Source organism: Ruditapes philippinarum, unplaced genomic scaffold, assembly GCF_026571515.1.
Source record: "Ruditapes philippinarum isolate M1 unplaced genomic scaffold, ASM2657151v2 ctg428_1_1_1_1, whole genome shotgun sequence".
Classification (NCBI taxonomy): Eukaryota; Metazoa; Mollusca; class Bivalvia; order Venerida; family Veneridae; genus Ruditapes; species Ruditapes philippinarum.
In genome coordinates this window covers 225,858-247,674 of record NW_026864380.1, presented here as the reverse complement: position 1 = coordinate 247,674, position 21,817 = coordinate 225,858, and the positions used below count along the sequence as shown (strand labels likewise).

General features: G+C 32.5%; 1 protein-coding gene across 1 annotated transcript; it reads left to right on the top strand.

Moving 5' to 3' along the window:
• The first annotated feature begins 5,071 nt into the window (after positions 1-5,071).
• LOC132725389 (multiple epidermal growth factor-like domains protein 10) lies at positions 5,072-20,225 on the top strand. The gene is made up of 7 exons (XM_060710490.1): positions 5,072-5,210; positions 6,236-6,431; positions 11,601-11,818; positions 12,761-13,429; positions 18,405-18,444; positions 19,753-19,838; positions 20,182-20,225. The coding sequence occupies exons 1-7, from the start codon at positions 5,171-5,173 to the stop codon at positions 20,223-20,225; spliced, it is 1,293 nt and encodes a 430-aa protein (XP_060566473.1). The 5' UTR covers positions 5,072-5,170.
• The last annotated feature ends 1,592 nt before the right edge of the window (positions 20,226-21,817 follow it).

Here is a 21,817-nt window from a genome sequence, read left to right as displayed (position 1 = left end):
ACTCTTCAATTGTTTGTTTTTTAAAATATAATGCCTGTTTCATTATCACATAGACTGTTTTATTGTAAATATGTTTTCTATAAAAAATGCGACTTTTAGATTAAGTCATGCGAAATACCTTTAAACAATTATGCGCAAATGATAAGTTAAAATATGAATCCATCATGTACATTTCAGTCGTTTAGAAATGTCAAATGTTCCTTTCATATTGTGTTGAACATCGATACAGACAAAAAGAATAGAAAGGAAAATCCGAAGAAAATGTTATATTATCTTTAGAAAAACATTCAGAAATGTCAAACGACAGAATAATTGTTCATATAGATGCATTTTAAGGGTAGATAGTGATAAGTCTCTTATGCCAGAAACACTAACTTTTTTCACGCATGTTAATCATTTGGAAGTAACTATCCAGTTACAATGCAGAATATGTTTTTGGATTATTTCCAACATAAAATATCTAAAAAATTATTTACAAAGAGTACCAGCTTTCAAGTTTTGTCATTCATGGGATAAAAACCATTCAACACGTAGTTCTTTATCATTTGGACGAAATATGTTTATTATTTGTTTGGGTCGTCAGACCAAACAAATAATGGTAGCGAAATTTCAGATTCTAATGCTGTTAATTGCAAATGCCGAAAGTAGTCCGCTTTTTTGAAGCGGTTACTTCCCTTTATATGTAAGACTAAGGCCGAAAAATTCAAGGAGATCACTGCGTAAATATGGTCACATGACAGGCGCATTAATTTTCAAGCAAAATAATTTCCGAATGGTCGAAGATTTCTAATATTGTTTTATTCTTTATAGATATACATGCTTATAGTAAGCGCCATGATTATTTGCACAAGTGTTAAACAACAGTTAGCGTCGTTACAAACCCTAATTTAGAATAATATGTTTTTTTTCAGACCGTAAACACATAAATTCACCGTGGCCGAGGGGTTTGCGCGCTCGCTTAGGAAGCGAGACGTCTGGAGTTCAAATCCCAGTTAAGGCAACTCATTTTTTTCAAATTGTTTAAGTCAAATAAACATTGGATTGAATATCAGTGTTGCAATTAGTCTTATAGCCAATCTACTACAATTAAACGCTGGAAAGCATTGGTGGCACTATACAAAAACAAATTGTTTTATAATCTCACAACCTTCAACTTTCTGACACTCTGAGACCCAAACAAATTCAGCGCCTTCTGTGCTTTGATTATCATAAATGTATAATAATAAATTTAAAACTAATTCGCGAAATACCTTCAAAATAAACACCCAAAAAGAGTTTTTATCATGCAGTTAGTCTGTGTCATATTCTCTTCGGGACATCGTCTCCATTACTTTCAAGGAATTGACAGAAACTCGGTCTTTTCCCCTTACTTTATACTTAAATGCTAATTGCTATAATGAAAATATTAAAAAGTGAAAGATATTTTCATGTTTTCCATTTATCGTTTCGTGTATAATCAACGAGTAATCTAAATCTCGTCACAGCATCCGCAGGATGATTATTTGGTTTCCATACAGTGCTAATTGTGAAAAATCCAATGAAGTTGTTGCTGACGCTGCATACTGCCGGACAATCAAAAAAGCAACATAATAGAGAGAAATTTAATTCTTAAAGAATGTTTAAAAGACAAAATTGAGAATGTTGCAAACTCAGGTTTATTTGAAATGTTCATGGACAGTTCTGGAAAGTGTTTACGATTTTTGACCATAATGCGATATTTTGTTGATCGCAATTTGTTCAGATAATCAACTTAAATGTTAACATAATAAATACATAAAAACAATATGAAAGTAAAATAAATAAAATACACATGACATGACTGTGAAGTAAACAAGAATTACACCTTACGAGGGATGTTCGAAATGTATTGCTTATTTCTCTATCTTGAGACTTCAAAGTTCAAGTTAGCTCAAAAGTGTTCATTTCATGCCCTCGAAGTAGTCCCCGTCGCTAGAAATGCAAAGTTTAAGCCGATGTTACCACTTCTTGAAGTCGTCACGGTACGCTGATTTGGGCTCAGTAAAAAGGTACTGATAAATAGCAGATCCAAGTGTCTGTCGGAACTTGTATTTCCGCCCAGCATGGACGAATTTCAATTTCGGAAACAAAAAGAAATCACATGGGGAAAGGTCTGGAGAATATGGCGGATGAGGCTAAACAGTTACTTTTTCTTTTTTCAAAAACGCTGAAACTATTGCGGAGGTATGAGCGGAGGCATTGTCGTGTAGAAGACGGATATGCTTAAAACCAGTGACAGGGCGTCGTTTCTTATAATATTTTTTCAGTTTCTTAAGTACTTCGTCTTTGTAGAACTTCCCAGTGATACTTTTGCCCTTTTTCACCGGCACTTTTATTGCGACTCCTTCACCAGAGAAAAAAATTGCATACAAAACCTTCTTTGCACTCAAAGACCGTTTGGCAATTATTGGGCGTTAAGTGGCGCAGATTTTGTTGCTAACTTTTCTTTCGAACTCAAAATAATGGATCCAAGTTTCATCACCTGTGGCGACATGGCAACTATTTTTTGTCATAATTGGGAAACATTTGAAGCAGCTTTTTGGCCACCTTAACCCGTTGCCTCTTTTGCTCATCGGTCAACAGATGTGGCACCCATCTAGCAGAAATATTTCTGACTTTCAAACGCTTCTTCAAAATAAAGTGAACCGTTGATTGCGAAATGCCTACCTTTCGTGCAATATCACGAACTGTAAATCTGGCATCTCCTTCAATGATATCCTATATTATGGAAACGATTTCGTTACGAGATGCAGATTTTGGCATACCTGATTTTGATGCATTTTTAATGAACTCTACACCAGACTCAAATTTCCTTTTCCATCGCCTAACTGTATCATAAGACACAGAAGAAGGTCCATAAGCAGTAGAGAGTTCAGTCATCAACTGCTTCAAAAAACAGCCCAGTTTTGAGCGAGCTTTGATGTAAAATCATATTTCATCTTTTTTGTTTATACCAACCATTTTTACTAAAGTGGTCAATGACTGCGTGTATTTAAATGGAAAATTGTATGTGTTACACTAAGTCTAACATGTACATTTATACAGCGTTGTGTAGGTATTGAATTACCCTATACATTTATCGTGTCCCACGTGGCTCACGAGATAGAGGACAATAAGCAATTCTTTTCGAACATCCCTCGTACTCGTATTTATCTTTTTTAAAATACACAATTTACAGCGCGATTCTAAAAGCTTGTACGTCCTGGCATGGATGTATATTTACATCTATAAGACTTCACGTTTGTAACGTCGCTTTTCATTGGATAATCGTGACGTTTATATAGTTTTATCTACACGGCTGCTGTCGATTCATGAAGAATTGCTACTTTTTTCTCTTAAAAGTAATGCTTGCTGTATTATAAATTCGTTATAAAGATTGTTGACAGGTTATATGGCCGTATATAAACGGCTGTTTGCAATATAACCCTCGCCTAGCGGCTCGGGTTATATTTACAAACAGCCGTTTATATTATATGTTATTTTGGTTTTGGAGTGATATATGTGGATATATTACCTGTTAAGATTTTATATCACCCAAGCCGTTAACCAAAATAATAATTTTATTACCCTTCCCCTTCCGAGTTTAGACAATTTTTAAAAAAATCATTGCTGTTTCAAATGAAACGTCGAAATAAGATTCCCCTAAGGATACCTCTTCGTCACAACATGACGTCACATAAATACATGACGTATTTTTCCCGTACCTTACGAATGTAAACAAGAGAAAAGGAGTAGTCTATTGAACGCACTTTTTTGTAATTAATATCAAGCTTTCACAAGGTCATATTTGTTTTCGATACTGATGGTAATATGTATCATTACTCTACTTTGGTAAATATTTATCATTTGACAGTTAAAAAGTGCTTTTAAATCGGAATTTACACCGCGTAAAATCGAACCGTACGCGCATCACCTCAGCGCATGTTGTTTACAACGTTGGGTACCCAACGGGGAAGTTTAGTGTGTATATTACCCGTCTGGCTCGGTTATATCAATTTCTTTCGGGTGATCAATATCCAATCAAAAAGGCGGAAAAAATCTGGAAGGGTAATAAAGGGCCATATAACCTGCCAACGATCTTTTTAACTAATAGTATATATTTCCCTTATCCTGCTTCCTATAGCACTGATTAAATGGAAAACTTCAACTCTATTTGTAATTAAATGATAGAAAGAAACGCAAGAATGACTGTAACAAATTATACTTTTGTAATGAAAAACGGCCTAATTATATTCAAAAATTGAAAAATATTGTAAGAAATAGAATGGATAAAATACCAGAAACGTCCCTTAGTGGAGTTATCTTGACATCGTTTGCTGAGATTACGTTACAACTGATGTCATGATTTACGCATGCATGCTGATTAAATAGCTTTTCTTCAAATGGAAAAGACAAAAATCCGTTTACATACCTCTTATAAAAATGAGACATGAGGCAACGTTCTTAAAAGCGTTTTATTTTTACTTTTAATATCATGTCATGACTGCGACTTGTAAAAGCTTTTAATAAAAGATAAGCTTAAAAAGAGAAAAGCAGAATTCGTAAAGAACGCTCAAAACGGCAAAATTACAAAATTGCAGGTTGGGCTTGATGGAGGCAGTTAAAATTGCAAGCTACCGTCCAGCAGAATTCATTCTCGAAACATGGGGAAATATTTAATTTAAATCATCGGCAGATGTGTTCATACAGCGGTTTTCATGATATGTTTAATGTTACACCCGAGTTATAGTACATGTATGTGTCTGACCTAAACGAGAAAACAATTCGCAATAATAAATTACTCGCCGAACAAAACATTTTAATATAGAAAAAAAGCAAACATTAAAAGGGAACATAAATATTTTGCGTAATTATTTGTTAATGACGCAGTATTCAGAAAAAGAATGTTTAATATGTTATTCGTTATAAAAATATCCATCAAACTTCATGACCAAACAAAGAATTATCAACTTTGTGCAAGAGATTTAATTTATTAATAGTTGCAATTGTGTATTTACCCTCATAACAAGTTTTTTTTAACTTCCTGTTTTAGTCATAAGTTTTTACTGATAACCTTTGTGCTACTCTTCATTGAAGGCATTGTTATACTGTATTTACTATTCACCAACACGAGAGTAATAATATACTACTTAGAAAGTTGATACACAAAACAATGATTGAGATACTAGGATTATCAGTTATGCTTTTAAGAAGTAAGTAGACACATAATATTAATGTATATAATTTACTATTAGGTTTGTTTTATAGTTTATAAATGTCTTATTTATTTCGTGATCAAATTTAGATATAATATTCATTTTGGTATTTTTAGAATAATGTAAACGTCTTTTTACATAGTATCGCTAATGACTGGAAAACAGTGAAAATATTGCGAATCAACTTAATTACCATTGTCGTTTGTAATCATAATTTTAATCAATTACCAGAAGACGAAATGCACTTCTTAATACAATGTTTATTTTATAATAATATCAAAATATACATGTTCATTGTACAATTATCAAGCATGAACGATAATAACAAAATGAAATACAATGTCATCAACTTCCCATTGAAAGTGGCTATATTTCATGCTAAAGATTATCTAAAAAGAAGAAATTCGTTGTGTAATCCTTATGAACACAGCCTCGAAATTTGTCAGTTATTACGAATTTGTACTCTTTTTTTTCATTCATGACTATTTCTGCAACAATGTTGATGATGAAAATTATATATAATTATAATGCCATGTGAATTATTATTAATGTATAAATATATATTGTGACTTACAGGTCAATTTGACCAGGTGTAATTATTTATCATAAATAATAGTTAATTAATTGTTTATCATAAAAGTGACTTTACTCTTTGAAATACTTTACATTACAAACTTTACTTTATGACAATAGATTCAGGCAATTATAAACCGATTTGAATTGAAAGTACGATCGGTTAACATTCAAATATCTTTTTTGTTGGATTTTACGTCGCACCAACACAGTATAGGTTATATGGCAACTTTCCAGCTTTACTGATGGAGGAACACCTCAGGTGCCCTTCCGTGCATTATTTCCAACGTTCCGTAAGCTAACTGGATAAGTTATTCCAATGAGATAATCCAAAAGTCCCTGTCGGGATTCGAGGTGAGGGGCAAGTGGTTTGAAGTCAACGAACTTAACCACTCGACTATGGGCGTCCCATTAAAATATCTAATATCTTGTTTACAATACACTTTTAGTCGCCACAGGAGCAGAAAATGTTACGTGCAGCAATTTTTGTGAACAAGGTGCAAATAGCACAACGGAGACATGTAACCATATATCTGGGGCATGTTTACATGGCTGCAAAGATGGATTTTATGGTTCAAACTGCACACAAAGATGTTCTGACATAGACGTAAACTGTGAACGATGCGTCGAAAAAAATGATAACAAGTTAGTATACTTTTGTTATAGAAAAAAAAGGGATTGATTTTAGTGTCATAATTTCTCATTTCAAAAATTACATATCATTTTATGATATTGAATTTCATTTAAATACATTTTATATTGAATAAATGATACGCTACGATCCAGTCACTTATATGACATCATTGCACCGACTGTATCTTTATGTTATTAGTATATATTTTCAAATACTTGCCTCTATTTATTTGTTTTCATTAAGAAATGCCGTATGCATTTTCAAGAATTAAGTTTTAAATCAGTGTTTTTAAACATGTACATCTTTATACACAGCTATGAGGGAAACCGAATTATTGTTTCGTGTCAGTAGTTTTGCACTCTTGACAAAAAAATGAATGTACCATTACTTTAGTTTATAATTCAAGTTGATAAATTGATTTCATATAATCATCAAAATATATTATTAAAACCACATTGGAAACAATAATTGATAACCTATTCTTTATGGAACAGAATTAATGCATTTATTCCATCTTGCTTTATGATATCGGAACTTACATTATGCTCGCTTCTATACTTCTTTACGACAATGAAAACCTGCGTTTTGCTGAATTCAATCATGCCTTATGATTACTGAATGCACTTTCATGTAATTGCAACATTGTGTGTTCCCTACCTAACCATCAAACTCACATATTTTAATATGCTATATGTTTAATTGCATCTTTTTTTAAGGACAACGTATTATGTTTGTTGTTTAAGATAACATTCTTTATAACTATATGTAACATGGTAGTTGTATCTTTAATTTGCTATAAATCTGCCACTTATATTGTCGGCATTATGTCAAATTAAACTATTCATTTTGATCAATAATTGGCTGATTTTGATGTGTCTTAGCATTCATATGCTTCAATATATTCACTGATTACAAATATCAATGCAATACATGATCACTGCGCATCGACAACGAAGATGACAACGATTAGCGATATTATAGTCGCATGTGACAGTACGATGCACTAAGCAGATTGGCAAGTAAGCATAATGGCGAGTTGCATAATTTGTGTTCATATTAATGACAGCAGGTGTCGGCTTTTGTCGGTACATCCCCCGTTATTTATTATCCCGGATGGATCCCGTATTTTTTGGCTACGTGGAGTAAACAAAGTTACGTCCACTTTAATGTAGGGGCGTAATTACAGAACAGTGTTAGTTGGGGGAACTGACATGTAAAATTTATCTAAAAAACAAGAGAACACGATGCGACAGCGACGAAAAGTGCGTGTTTTTTGAAAAGTTCCGCCAAGCATGTGGAAAAAAAGTTATATATGTCTCTAATAAACTCATCCTAGCAAGTGGCAACTCACCTCTTATACAAATTGTTAACACTTTCTTTTTAGCGTCTGTTGATAAAGGTGAAATTGAAAATTTTATCAAACTTAAAGGTGGCAGCACGAAGGTGACATGTGGTGTGTTTTTTTTAATATCGTGCGCATACGAAGATACTGTGTCCGTGGCCAGGGTTAACTAAGTCGTGGCCAGAAGATAGTTTTTAAGTCGTGGGGGAACGAGATTACTATGTTGTGGCCAGATTACTAAATCGTGGCCACGAGGTAAATTAAGCGTGGGACGATGATAACTTAGTCAGTGGCCACGATTACTAAAGTTTTTAAAAAAGGGGCCACCAGGAATGTTAACGTTTCATAATGGGTTTGCGTGGGAACAGCAAGTTTATGATCTATAGATTGACTCGTCGGCCACTATAGGGTCCAACCTTTATGACATAGAAAACACGAATCTTAGTGGGTCTCGAAGGATTGTGCTAACGCAGTTGGCTCGGACAATCTTTTTAAAGATCCCAAAAGCCCTATCTGTTTTGAGAGCGAGGACTCTCTCTTTGGCACATCAGACACCAAGAGAAGAATATGAGAGGAGTTTCCCCATCCCTCCAAAAAATAATGGAAAAAAAACAACAAAGAAAAAAAAAAAAAAAATTTAAAAATGCAAAATTATGAAGACTGGGTCCACAAAAGAGAATATTAATTACTTATATCGCACGGAAACAGCTTCTTTTAATCAAAGACCCCTGTGCCTTGACCTTGAACAAGTGACCTCAAAATCAATGGTGTCATCACTCTTAAAACCAGAGAGAGAGTAAAACATGCAAATATATTACAAAAAAACATATCAACTTCTCTTGTGAAATACCATTATATCCTGTATCATTTGACAGAATTTTTCCTCTTATAAAAACCATAGGTTGTGTGGAAGAACACATACAAGCCCAGACACACAGTTCTTAAAACCATGGAGTTGTTGGAATCCGTAAAAAGTTTGCAACTCAGAGGGCAACAAGACATTTAATCCTTAAAACATTTGTGTGGAATACATCGTACCAGTTTCAACGCAAGAAACAAACAATTCATCTAAAAACCTATTGGTTTGTAGTAAGGCGTCCAATTTGTGGGTCAAAAGATTAAGCCCTTGGACCCTTTTGACCAAATTGCCTAAAAATTAAATTAGGGTGCATCTTACTGATCTTTTTAGGTTATATAAAACTAGCGGCTTATTCTTTCAAATCATTCATCAAGACAAGGATTTGCATGAAGTGTCGCCATGCGGTGCTTGCCTGTATGTTTATCGACCTTGGACCTCAAACACCTTAAGATATTCTACTTGTCCAAGGGCAATGTCCCTTCCAAAAAATAAAACCAGACTAAAGTCCCTCTCAAGTTATGGTATAAACAATGTTAACAATGGCCGTTTGTTACGTACAAAATGACCAATTCTATCATAGCAACAATTTGTCCCAACAAAGGGCTAATACAGACTAAAGAAGATAAATAAAAACACAAGACACACCGGGAAATGTCATCTTAGTAACTCGTGGCAGCGACTTTAAGTACAGCTAACAAAATCATTAATTTTTTTTTTGGAGTAAAATAAAATGTAAAAGGTACAATTATAAATTTGGCTTCACACAAACCATTGTGCTTAAAATCTTTACAAACGTAATTTGGGGTTGCAGTAATGAATATTCATGTATAGTGTTATTACAAAAATATGGAATTTTCTTTTAAAAGAAGGACAGGCACAACTTTTACTTGGACCCGTAATAAGGAAAGCAGATTCCTTACATTATGGGTAATGTGTTTTTAATTTTAAAATAAACAGCATTTTAGTAAGCATTTATTATAGATTTCAATAAATTTCTTGTGATAAAAATTTTATTACTGAAAGATGTGCATAGTATATCTTTAATTTACTTAGTTTATCTGTATGTGAATTGTGGGTGGTGTGTGCGGGATGGTCTGATATCCATATATCAGACCGACACGATTTGCCCAACATTTGTAATTGATTATACACATTGTCCACAAAATTAACAACTTCCTTTCTTTCCTTTTAAAATGTATATTTTAATTGTTAAATACCTATTCGCCACTATTAGTGACTGAGGCATTTAAAAAAGGCGCAATTAATAAGGTTGCTTTTCAATGTCCCCAATATTAGGCGGATAAAAGACCTTTCGCAAATCACCCTAGGCGGGTGCTTTTAACAACTGGAAGAAACAGATTAATGTTTTGATAAAGGTATACACAATGACCACTATTGGCATGAAATTTAACACGTATTAATATTCCATCCCAGCTCATAAAAACGTATCTTTGGGGGGGGGTGGGGGGTTAGGTGCAGCCCTTTAAGTAGCCCAAAGGCCCGTGTTGAAACCTCCATGCCCACTTACCGTTAACTGCCCCATTTGAATAACTGTTTAAACGAGCATATTTTTTTCTATTAGACTGTTACATATACATGCCTAAATTAATATTCCATAAATTCTTTTAATAATTTTTGTTTTTATATTCTTTCCACTCTGCAATTTATTTTTATTAAGCGCTTGGGGACCCTAATTTTATAGCATTGTCGCCCTCTGTATTTTGAAAAAAGAACGTATATCCCCATTTGGGGGCCCTAAACGGTATTCCGTAATAATATACAGTAACGGAAAATTCCGAGATAAGGCGAAAACATGGGGAAAAAATGCCGTTGGATATAATCGATAACAAGAGTTCTCGCCCCTTAACAAGTTCACAAAACGCTAGACCATTGTTTAAATTTGTTATCATATAATGTAAGAAAGAAACAAACATAATCCACAAAGCCTCAGAACACCCAGCTTTTATTATAGCATAACAACTGAATAATGGAATAAACGAAAGCTGAATAGTTATTCAAACCCAAAAGGGCGTGCTATTTAAATCAATTATAAGGGTTCACATTTTTAACAAAAAACCATCAGGGGAACTAAAAATACGTCAAATTTTTAAATGACTTCTACATAAAGGTAAATACAAAAAAACTAAATACAACCGTAAATGGGTTTGTATAGAGCATGAAGAAAGGTAGCTTATACATAAAGGTGTAAGAACGTTAACCCTTTTAGTATTCCAAATGGCTTGTTCCAGTTTAAAAATAGAATATCACTCAATGAAAAGAATTGGTCACTACGAAATTGTTTGAATGAAATAATGAAAATCGGAAATCCCAGAAATAATGCAACGTTTTTAATATCATAAAGCAAATGGAATCAATCATAATGCAAAGGGTTCTAATGTCATGTAGCAAGCATGGAATTAAAGACATAAAATGCAAAGTTCCAATGTCCATCAAGGCAAGATGGATCAAGCATAATGCAAGAGTTCCAATGGTCATCAAGCAAGAATGGAAAATTAAGCATAATGGCATTAGTTCCAATGTCATCAAGCAAGATGGAATTAAGCATAATGCAAGTTCCAATGTCATCAAGCAAGATAGAATAAATGCATTAATTCTGTTCCATAATTCTTGCCCAAAGTTAGCCAGTCTCCGATTGTTTTTATTTTTAATCATGGAGTTTGCTATTTTTTATGAATTACATAGTAACCTTCTTTTCAATTAACATTTAATTCGAGAATTAGGATATTGATAAAGTTAATTTGATACAAATGAATTATTAAGTCATAAATATAGAATACTATCATACATATATTTTATACTTCCTTGATTGATTAGGCAAAACTGCAATTGAATAGATATGTTGCTATAATTTGTAACCGACGACTTACACTTGTTAAACCAGTATGTTATATAGATGAGTAAGGAAAAAATAACCAAAATAAAAAAATAACAAACAAACGATTATATCATTTTTTGCAGCGGAATTGAATGCGAGCGATGTAGCATGAACAACTATTTGTCGTCTGGAAAATGTTTGCAATGTAACTACTGGTGTTTGGTTGAACCTGGTAGTGCTGAGTCGACCTGTAGGCAAGAGGATGGTTATTGCAATCATGGTTGTAAAACAGGCCGTTATGGTTTCATGTGTGGGGAACGCTGCAGTTCCACATGCAAAGATGTGTGTCACAGGGATACCGGTAAATTATATGGAATTGTAAGAGTGTTGTCGGTATAAATGTACCGCTGTTGTAATATTAATCTGAAGCCTATATGTTGCTAATTTTTATAAATATTTTGTTCAACGATATCACGATATATGTTCGTTTGAATATTAGCAAAGAAAAATGTTTCATTCGGAATGTCTGCGACAGTTATATACATGTATATATATCATTGCTAAACTTCATAGGAAATGAACTGGTGTACAATGATTTATAAAAACAAAGCTAAAAAAACTTCAGTTTTTGCACACTGTTAGATAAATTAATGATATCTTCTTTGTTATGTTTCGACCAATGTTTTTTCTCGTTAAGTGCTCATGTCTTCTTTAACTTTGTGGCCATGTGTCACATAAAATGGCTCGGAAGTGCCACTTTGAAGATTGCACGATCACCGCGGTAGTATGAACAAACCTGCGAATATTTCTAAACTTGTTAATAAACAGCGTGTTAAAATGATGAGTTCTGCTGAAGCCGTTGCTAGAGGGTTAAGCTTTAAATCTTATATACAATTGCTCCATCAAAGTTAGCATGCAAAATTTACAATTTTGACATTTCAGGTTTCCATATTTTCTGTTTTGTGATTGCTTTTGTTTATTATCTACTTATTAAATGGTCAGGAGCGGTAACAACTATTTTGATAATAATTTTGCTCAAAGGCATTACATACTTGGGATATAGCTCTTAGTTTCAAAATAATTATGAATTTCAATAAATCTTGTTTATTTCGAAGAGTTTTCATCAATGTTTTTGTTCATTAAGAATGGTTTAATATTGAACTTATAAAACATGTACTAAAATACAATCAGGCCAACAGGGACATGAAACGAAATATTAATTCCTGTATTTACTCACTACAGTACGCATTTATTAGTTTTGTGTTTGGTGAATAAAATATATCTTTAATATTAACTGTTTAAGGAAATTGTTTGGAATGTAAATATCCGAGCTATTGTGGTCCAACTTGTAAAATGCAGTGTCAAGATGGTTGCTTACTTCAACAATGTAACCAATCATGTCAATGTGTAAATGGATGTACTGCCACACATTGGGGAGAAACATGCCCGACTGTATGCAACACACACTGCATTAAACCAGCTGACCCTTCAATAAGAGTTTGTAACTCTTCGGATGGGACATGTCTATTAGGTTGTGAGGGTGAACGTTTCTGGGGAAATCAGTGTGATGAATCATGCTCTAATAATTGTGTAAATGGCAAGTGTGAGCAAGACACTGGGAACTGTTCAGAGGGTTGCTCAAGTAGGAGAGTCTACGGTTGGAGTTGTAATGAAAAATGTCACGAAAACTGTCTTGGCGGCACTTGCAAAAGAGCTGATGGATATTGCGATGAAGAATGTAGGGTGGGTACATTTGGAATAGAATGTAACTTTAATTGCAGTGAAAACTGCAAAGATACTATATGTAACAGACAAAGTGGTTACTGTGACAACGGTTGTAAAGATGGAAGTTACGGTAACAATTGTGAAAACACCTGCAGTACAACGTGTTTAAACCGTAGATGTGACATTATTGACGGCAGTTGCACAGAAGGATGTATCTCTGGCTTTAAAGGACGTACATGCAAAACAGGTAAAACTTTTGTATTTTATCGAATGGTTGATTTAGTGTATCAATTTGTAATCCCTTTTAACAATTCATATTTCTTTAAAAACTGGTTATTTTCTTCAACATAACATGATCTGAAAATTTTAGCTGCTTTTTTAGGGTTTCATTTTACATGCAGTTTAAAAAAATTTCAATTAAATTTCTTTCAATTTTGCCCGGGAATTTTTTCTTTTTTGCTTAATGTTTGTACCCAAAGGGTAAGAAGGCCGAAAAAAAGTTTAAATCAAGCCCGAAAAACATGTCTTCATTTGAAAGAAAATTAAAAAAGAAAATTTGAAAATTTTAATCTTGTTTTAAAATTTAACTTTTTCCAATTATTATTTTTTTAATATCCCATACGTTTTTATTTTTAAAACAAACCCCCAAATTCAAAAATTTAAATTTTTTTTTGGGGAAGGTTTTTGGTCCTTTTTTTTGGGAATAAACTTAAACTTTCCAAAAAAGGAAAAAAGGGTTTTCTAAAAGGTAAATGGGTTTGCTTTAATCTTTTTTAAAAAAAAAAACCAAAAAAATTTTTTCCCCTTTGTTTCCCCAAAAGCCCCAAAATTTCCCCTTCGCCCTTTTACAGTCCCAAATTTTCCTTTAAATTTTTCCTGTCTTTTACGCGGGGGCTAAAAGTTTTTAAAAGTTTCCTTTTAAATAAAAAAGGCTTTTCCCAAATTTGAAAATTTCTTAAGCTTTTTTTTACGCAAAAATTTACTAGGGTTATTAAAAAAAATTTCGCCTGGTTTTTTTATTTTTTCAAATAAATTAAATCCTTTTTTTATTTCCCCCCCTTTTTTTTTCATTAAAATTTTAAAAGTTAAAAGTTTTTAAAAAATTACTCAGATTTCTTAAATTAATTTTAAATTCCCTTTTTTTGGGCAAAACATAACATTTTTTAAATTGGGGAAAAATAAAAACCAAAAATTTTTACAAATCGGTACAAAATTTCAAAAAAAACTTTGGGATTAAAAATTTATTTTTTAAATCTTTAAATTTTGGGTTTAAAATTTACCCCCCCCCGGAAAAAAACAAAATCTGTTTTTCAACTTGATTTAACTTGGGGTTTTAATTTTTAATATTTTTAAAAATTCGTTGCATAAAAAATTTTTAAATTTTTAAAATTCCACAATTTAACTTTTTTTGGGCTTTTGTTTTAATTTTTTTTTTTAAAAAATTTTTGGGCTTGGTAAAAAAGTATTTGTTTTTTGGTTCCTTTAAATGAATCCTTCCTTGAAAATTTTTAATTTTAATCCTGCCCTTTGGGTTTTCTTTGTTTTCCCCCCCAATCTTTTTTTTAACCTCAACTCTACCGTTTAACTTTCCCTGACCGGTTCAAATTCCGGTTATTTTTGCCCTTAGACAAAAAATATTTAAAAACCCTATATTTTCTTTTTTCAAAAAAAGAAAAATTTTTGAAAAATTTACTCATTTATACTTTCTACTTAAAAATTTTCTTTTCTTTACTTCAAATTTTTTTTTTTTTTTAAAAAAGGTTTATTTTTTTTTTGGTTTTTTCTTCCCTTTTATTTTTTTTTTTTTTGGCTTTTTTCAATTTGTTTTAAAATTGGTTTGTTTTGGGTTTTCCTGAGGGGTAAAATTGTTTTAAATTTTTTTTTGTTTTCCAAATGGGTTTTAATAGTTTTTCCATTGAGAAAAAAGGAAAAATTTTAAAACCCGGGCCCCCCGGCCATTCCCCAAAATTTTTGCCGTGCTTAAAAATTTTTAATAACTTCTTCCGGCCCAATTAATCTTTTTATCCATAAAAATTAAAAGGGAATATCATTTTTTGCAATTCCCGTTTTCATTTTTTTTAAAGTTAAAATTTTAAAAAATTTCAGTCCAATTCTATAATATCGGGTTTTTCACCACATTTTAGCTTTTAAGGGGTCGCCAATTCTGACATTTTTCCTTTCATTTTTTGGTAAAGGTTTAAAGTTTAAAAAAAAACCTTTACTTTGTGACAAAAAATCCCACGAATTGCGGGGGCATAAAAAAACTTTTAAAATCATATTTAAAAAACCAAAAAATGTTTTTTTCGGTTTGACCCATAAAAAAACCCAGTTTATAAATTCTAAAAATAGAAATCCCTTTATTAAATTTCGTTTTTAAAAAAAAAAATATTTTCAGGCAAAAATATTGAAAAAAATTAAAAATTTTTCTTCTGTACTCAAATCACTTAAAAATTAAACATTTTTTTTAAAATTCCCAAAATGAATTTTGTAAAAATTTTCTTTTATATTTTGGGTTTGAAGTTTGGAAAAAAAAACTATTATGTTGAAAAAAATTTAGACGCCAAAAGAATCCCCGAATTTTTAAAAAAAACAAGTCTTTGTGATTTGAACAAACCGGAATTAAATGACGGGTTGTTGGGGGGTATTGTTTTGTTTTGAAAAAAAAGTCAAGTTTTTAAATTTGGGACAGTTTCTTTAACTTTTTTCCCAGGACACAGTGAATTTTAATTTTTGAAATCTTAGGGGCTTCAAACCTGACCACGCGGGTCAAGTTAGGAAAACACCATTTTTATTCTTTACATGGAGCACAATTTTTGTTTCCTTTGATTGTTTTAGTGTATTTATTTTGAGGACATTTACAGAATAAATAATGAAAAATTCAAAACTAAGAAATGAAAATTTTGCCTGTGTCTCCCTTTTAGTAGGCAAATTCCACCGTGTCCGCGTTTAGATTTAATACTTTCAGGTCTGGGAACATAAACAGAATCATATCTTTCAAAGAAAAAACTTCAACATTCTTTTGCCATGTTTTCACTAAGACAAATGAATATCAAAATTTTGGACCAAGTCTAAAAAATCTTCATCATCTACGCAGAATTTAATCCTCCCACATTCCATGAAATTTATTTTTCAAATTGTCACACTTTTCTCTGTCCCCCTATTTAGAACCATATAATTCATTATCAATATAAAGTTTATCCCTGACCAAGAACCGCGCGTTTTCCTGTTTCCTAGCATCAATGCATCACTGGTATAAGTTGCTTCCGGCGGTCTTTCACTTCCGGGGATACTGATCTGCTACATTTGTAATCTGTATGCTGTAATTTAACATGTTTAAGTGACTCTTTAATCAAAGATTTTGATTCTGAATCAAATTTTGCAACGATGGGCCTAGTTTTTGCCTGATATAAATTTCCCCCACTCTATGTGCACGTATTATGTTAATCTTAGAGCGAGGATCATTAATGCGCAGGATTTTGTCACAGAAAGTGAATTACCTTATCAACACAAATTTTCATGATCACTTTTTACGACAGAAGAAAACAAGGCTGGTGCACTAAATACTACCATGTCCAGCAGGTTCATGGAAATCATCAGACGTCGAGATTGTAGAAGTCTTGGTTAGTAAAGAAGTGTTTCAGTGAACCCCGTAGAATCCGTCACGGTTTTGATTGAACACCGTCAAGAGGAAGCGGGATTGAACGTAGTACCCTCGGCAACTCCGAAGAACAGGAGATTATCTCGCATAGAGCGACATTTCAAAATCAATAATATTTTCGTTACATTTGGAATCGTTTGCCGAGCTTAATTTTTTTCATTCTCAGCAGTCAGAAATTTGACATCACTACGTAATTGAGAAATATCGCCTTTATTTTCGATAGAACGTGGCCGTTACACTATCATACTGTTCGCTTATAAAAGCGCGTGACTACGTTCAATCTCGTTGAACTTTTGATCAAGGCATTTTAAGCGTTCCGTTATTTTCTCGACAGTTGATTGAATTTTATTCAATTGGCCAAGTTTAGCGTCCATTACTGTCCCAAACGTTGTATAAATCCCCTGTAAAATGTCCGTATTTAAATTGTTTACATTTTGGCTGAGATAATATAGGTGATGTTTGATTTGTTACGAAAGGGGATGATGGATGATACAGAGGCGGCAGCATAAAAGACTGACCGATACCATATTGACCAACCTGTGCTGGAGAAGCTGCTTGTTGAAGATTAGGAGACGTGAAAGTTTTGTTGAGTGTTTTGCCGCCATCTTTCTCTTTGTTTCTTTTGTTATCGTTCAACGGAGAAATATTGGGGTCCTTTTTTACGTTTTTCTTGTCATTAGAAAACCAATATAAGTCCGTAATTATATATATGAAACAGACTAAATTAAGATGCAGTAATGTATTAATTCATTGTAGAAACATTTATATATCCATATATATGTTCTAATCACCGATTTTTCTAACTATCGCAAACATTTGAAAAAATACGTCCGCCATTTTCGAGCATGCGCATGTATACCCGTGCATATCATACTCCATTTAGCCTCTTTCTTTTTTCTTTTTTTTTTTCGGAGAGTCCAAAAATACATATCAGACCTCTATTGTACTCTTAGTAACAATGTTCTGTCAAAATCAGCAGCAGGAAATAAAGCGATCACTAGACATCTTGTAGTCTGTTTGATGTTTGATTTTTAAAAAATTGGGGTTTACCCCCCCCGAGCAACACAGTAAACGTCTATGAACTTTCTATTTTGGGGGGGAAACCTCAGGTCCCCTTTCCATCCCATTTTTCCCAGCCAAAAGGGGGACCGGGATAAAACCACGGATTTCCAAAAAAGCTCCCCTACATGAAAGAACCAAATTTTCGGGGCCGGTGGGGGGAAAAGGGGTTTTTAAAGGAAACGACCTTAACCACAACCCCCTTTATTTTTGATACAATACGGGAAATTTTTGGGATCGTACCACTTTTAAAACCCAAAAGACTCTTTTAGCGCCTTAAATTAAAGTTTTTCCCGGGCTTTATTCGCCAAAAATTTTAAAATTATTTATTTTTTAAAAAAAACCCAAATTACTTTCTACTTAAATTCCCTTTTAAATCTGATTCCCCAAAGAATGACTTTATGTATACATTTTTTTCATGTTTGATTAAATTTATTGCAAAAAAACTTACAAATAATAAACGAAAAAGGCAAATTAATATAATTTTGAATTTTACGTGTAACAGGAAACAAGATCAATGCAGAGGACACACAGCCCCAGATTAGGTAAAATACAGTTTAACCATAAATTTGATAATATCATTAAGTTTGCAATTTCATTGTTTTTTGGGTTTTTTGATAAATACGGAATAGTATGTTGTAGTAGCTTTCTGGGGCTTTGTATTTTGCTACGAGCAGCGTCGGAAAATTTATATCTCGCGAGACCGAAGGTCGAGCGAGATATCAATTTTCCAACGTTGCGAGTAGAAAAATACATAGTCTCAAAAGCTACTACAACATAATTTTCCTTTTATTATATACCTTTTCGTTTTATTCAGAAAATGAAATGTAGTTGTTAAGAAATAAATTCATGAGTGACGGATGAATACGTAATTCTTGAAAACCGGCCACGCCTTTAATAATTTTGGTTCCCGTTTCCAAATGCAACGTTATACAAAGCTGAGATCGGAACCAACGTCAAAAATAGTCCGTCGCTTCCATATATGGTACCGTTTCACCGTGGTATTTTAGGGAGAAAATTTATAGGTATATAATAAACGTTTTTATTATATACCTATAAATTTTCTCCCTAAAATACACGCAAATATTGAAGCGCAAATACGCTTCAACGGATAGAAATTTCCGTATTATGTTAGTGACAAATACGGTACCATATATGGAAGTGCCGGACTATTTTTGACGTTGGTTCCGATCTTAGCTTTGTATAACGTTGCATTTTGAAACGGGAACCAAAATTATGAAAGGCGTGGCCGGTTTGCAAAAATTACGTATTCATCCGTCAGTCATGAATTTATTTCTTGACAACTACATTTCATTTTCTGAATAAAACGAAAAGGTATATAATAAAAGGAAAATTATGTTATAGTAGCTTTCTGAGACTTTGTATTTTTCTACTCGCAACGTTGGAAAATTGATATCTCGCTCGACCTTCGGTCTCGCGAGATATCAATTTTCCACCGCTGCTCGTAGAAAAATACAAAGCCTCAGAAAGCTACTACAACATAATATTCCGTATGTATTCTTTGTTGTTTTTTATATTTGTATGAATGGTTTGCTTTATATTTTGTTCTTTTAATTAATTATTTGTTGGAATATATATTCTTACTACATAGTAAGATTACGTTACATGTTATTTTTGATTTTAATGAAATGACTCGTTTATGTGTAACGTGAGAGAAAGAAAACAAAATCGTCATTGACTTATTTGATATAAAGAACATATTAAAACCATTTATAAATAAAATCATGACACTAAAAGACACATGTTGAATTGCATTATTGAGATCGCTATATATACACAAATACAGATCTGAATTAAAAAAATAAGCTAGGGTTATTTTCTCTTATCTACAGAAATCAGCAAGTATACACAACATTACAGCATAGACAAGATGAGAATCATGATACAACAAAGTATGATGTGTTACGGTTTAGAGAAGGTACAAGTTATCAATACGTTTATCTCTTACCAAACAAATACATGTATCTTATAAACCATTGAAGGTTTTCTAACTTTCTATGTAAATATAATACTTAGAAATGTTTATGATATTATAATATCATATGCATGTATCCCACTAACGGCAAAACTGAGCAGGTTTGTGAACAATAATTTCAATTTTATACTTTTGTGATAAACTACAATCTGTACCGTGTAAAAACGTGCACTGTATCCGCGTGCAGAAAAAGTCTCGCTACTAATATTATACGTGCATTTTATAAACGAAATGTTTTATTGTCATACTCATAATTCCTTGTCAAAATATGTTCTTTTATTTGTAGAGAATACTACAGAACAGACTATGTATGAAAACAGCGGTTTGTGATCATCATTAGAAATATAGAGGCTATTCGTTGCCAAAAATCCAGCCTTTGAAACTTGACAATGCATACTTCGGTTCTACTAAACAGATTAGTAAAAATCTAATTGTCGATCCGAGAGTTACATACTGCACTGGTATTAAGCATTTTGATTATCTCGATTTGATAAAATGAAAGCTGTTAACATGCAACTTAGATAAATTGCAAACTGTTTTTATAAATGTATAACTTCAAATTTGCGACATGTAGAAATGTAAACGATAAAACGTACACAATACGTTTAATGCTGTGTATCATGACGTTGAGAATGTAACTGCATCAACTTGACGCACTCAGGTTTACAACACCACACTTTCCTTTTACATTCTAACGCGATTAACATTTGTAAACGATTTTGCAACTTCCATATATATGGAATTATCAACGGAAATAGACGAAAATTAATAGGCGGAGCCAATTTCACGAAAGCAGAATATAAAGAGAGGTAACTCTTGCGGGTAGAAAACTATTTCAAATTATATAGAAACTGTTACATCACTCCTGACTTTGAACATCCTCTGATTTTGTTTAAACGTATTCTAGTACAGGATATTCAAGTAATGCAAAATTGTTTAATATATAATGTAAAAATGTAACAACGTATATACTGATAATGAGCATAATAATATGCAAAAACTAAAGTTGGTGAAATAACATAAGGAAATGTTTCCCATATATAATGACACACACCACTATTCATTGATATCAATGATAGGGTTTTGTGAGCCGTTGCAATACTCTTAGGCATATCTTTTTTTTTTATCTTCAGCACATAGTACTAGAATGCGATACATGGAAGGCACTTTTGGCAACACCAATAAAGAGAACTGAACAATAAGCTTGTGCCTTCTTTCTTTAAAGACTATGTTGGGTTGTAGAAAAATTCATATATTTGACCAAGTGTATAACCATGAAACAATGCAAAGTTTACTATCGATAATTCCGTTGTATAACCAAAACTTGTGAATTTGTCCCATTTTAATGTTGAAATAAATATTCAGTGTATCCTTGCAACTCTGCTTACCTCCATTGGGAGGTATTTTGAGTCATAGGATGTGATTTAGCCTTTTATTGTTAAATATATGTAAGCTGGCGTAGGTTAAGGTCTTTTTATGCATTGTGCTGAATCAATAGCACCTCTAAAATATGTGTATACATGCTGTCATTAGCTGTAACCTAGATTTGCTGTCTAAATTTGTTGTCTATATGATCAAAAACAGAGAACTACTTTTATGTACATGAAATACTACACAGAATATTTATTAAGTTTTGTAAGTAATGGCTTTCTAAGAGATAAAATAAACAAGGTATACATAAATTGATAATCAACATACATACATTTGGACTCATTTGAATTTTACTTATTGAAAAAACAAATGGGAAAAATGGGAAAATATATGGTAAAAATAAAAAGTTATGTACGAAAGGGTACATAAAACTTTGGTTATAATTTTAACTATTGTTAAAAGTTTTTTTTTCTTGTCAAGTCATACGCTAGAAATTAAGGTTACTAATATAATAGTACTACTAGGAAAGACAACAGCCAGAATTTGGTCTG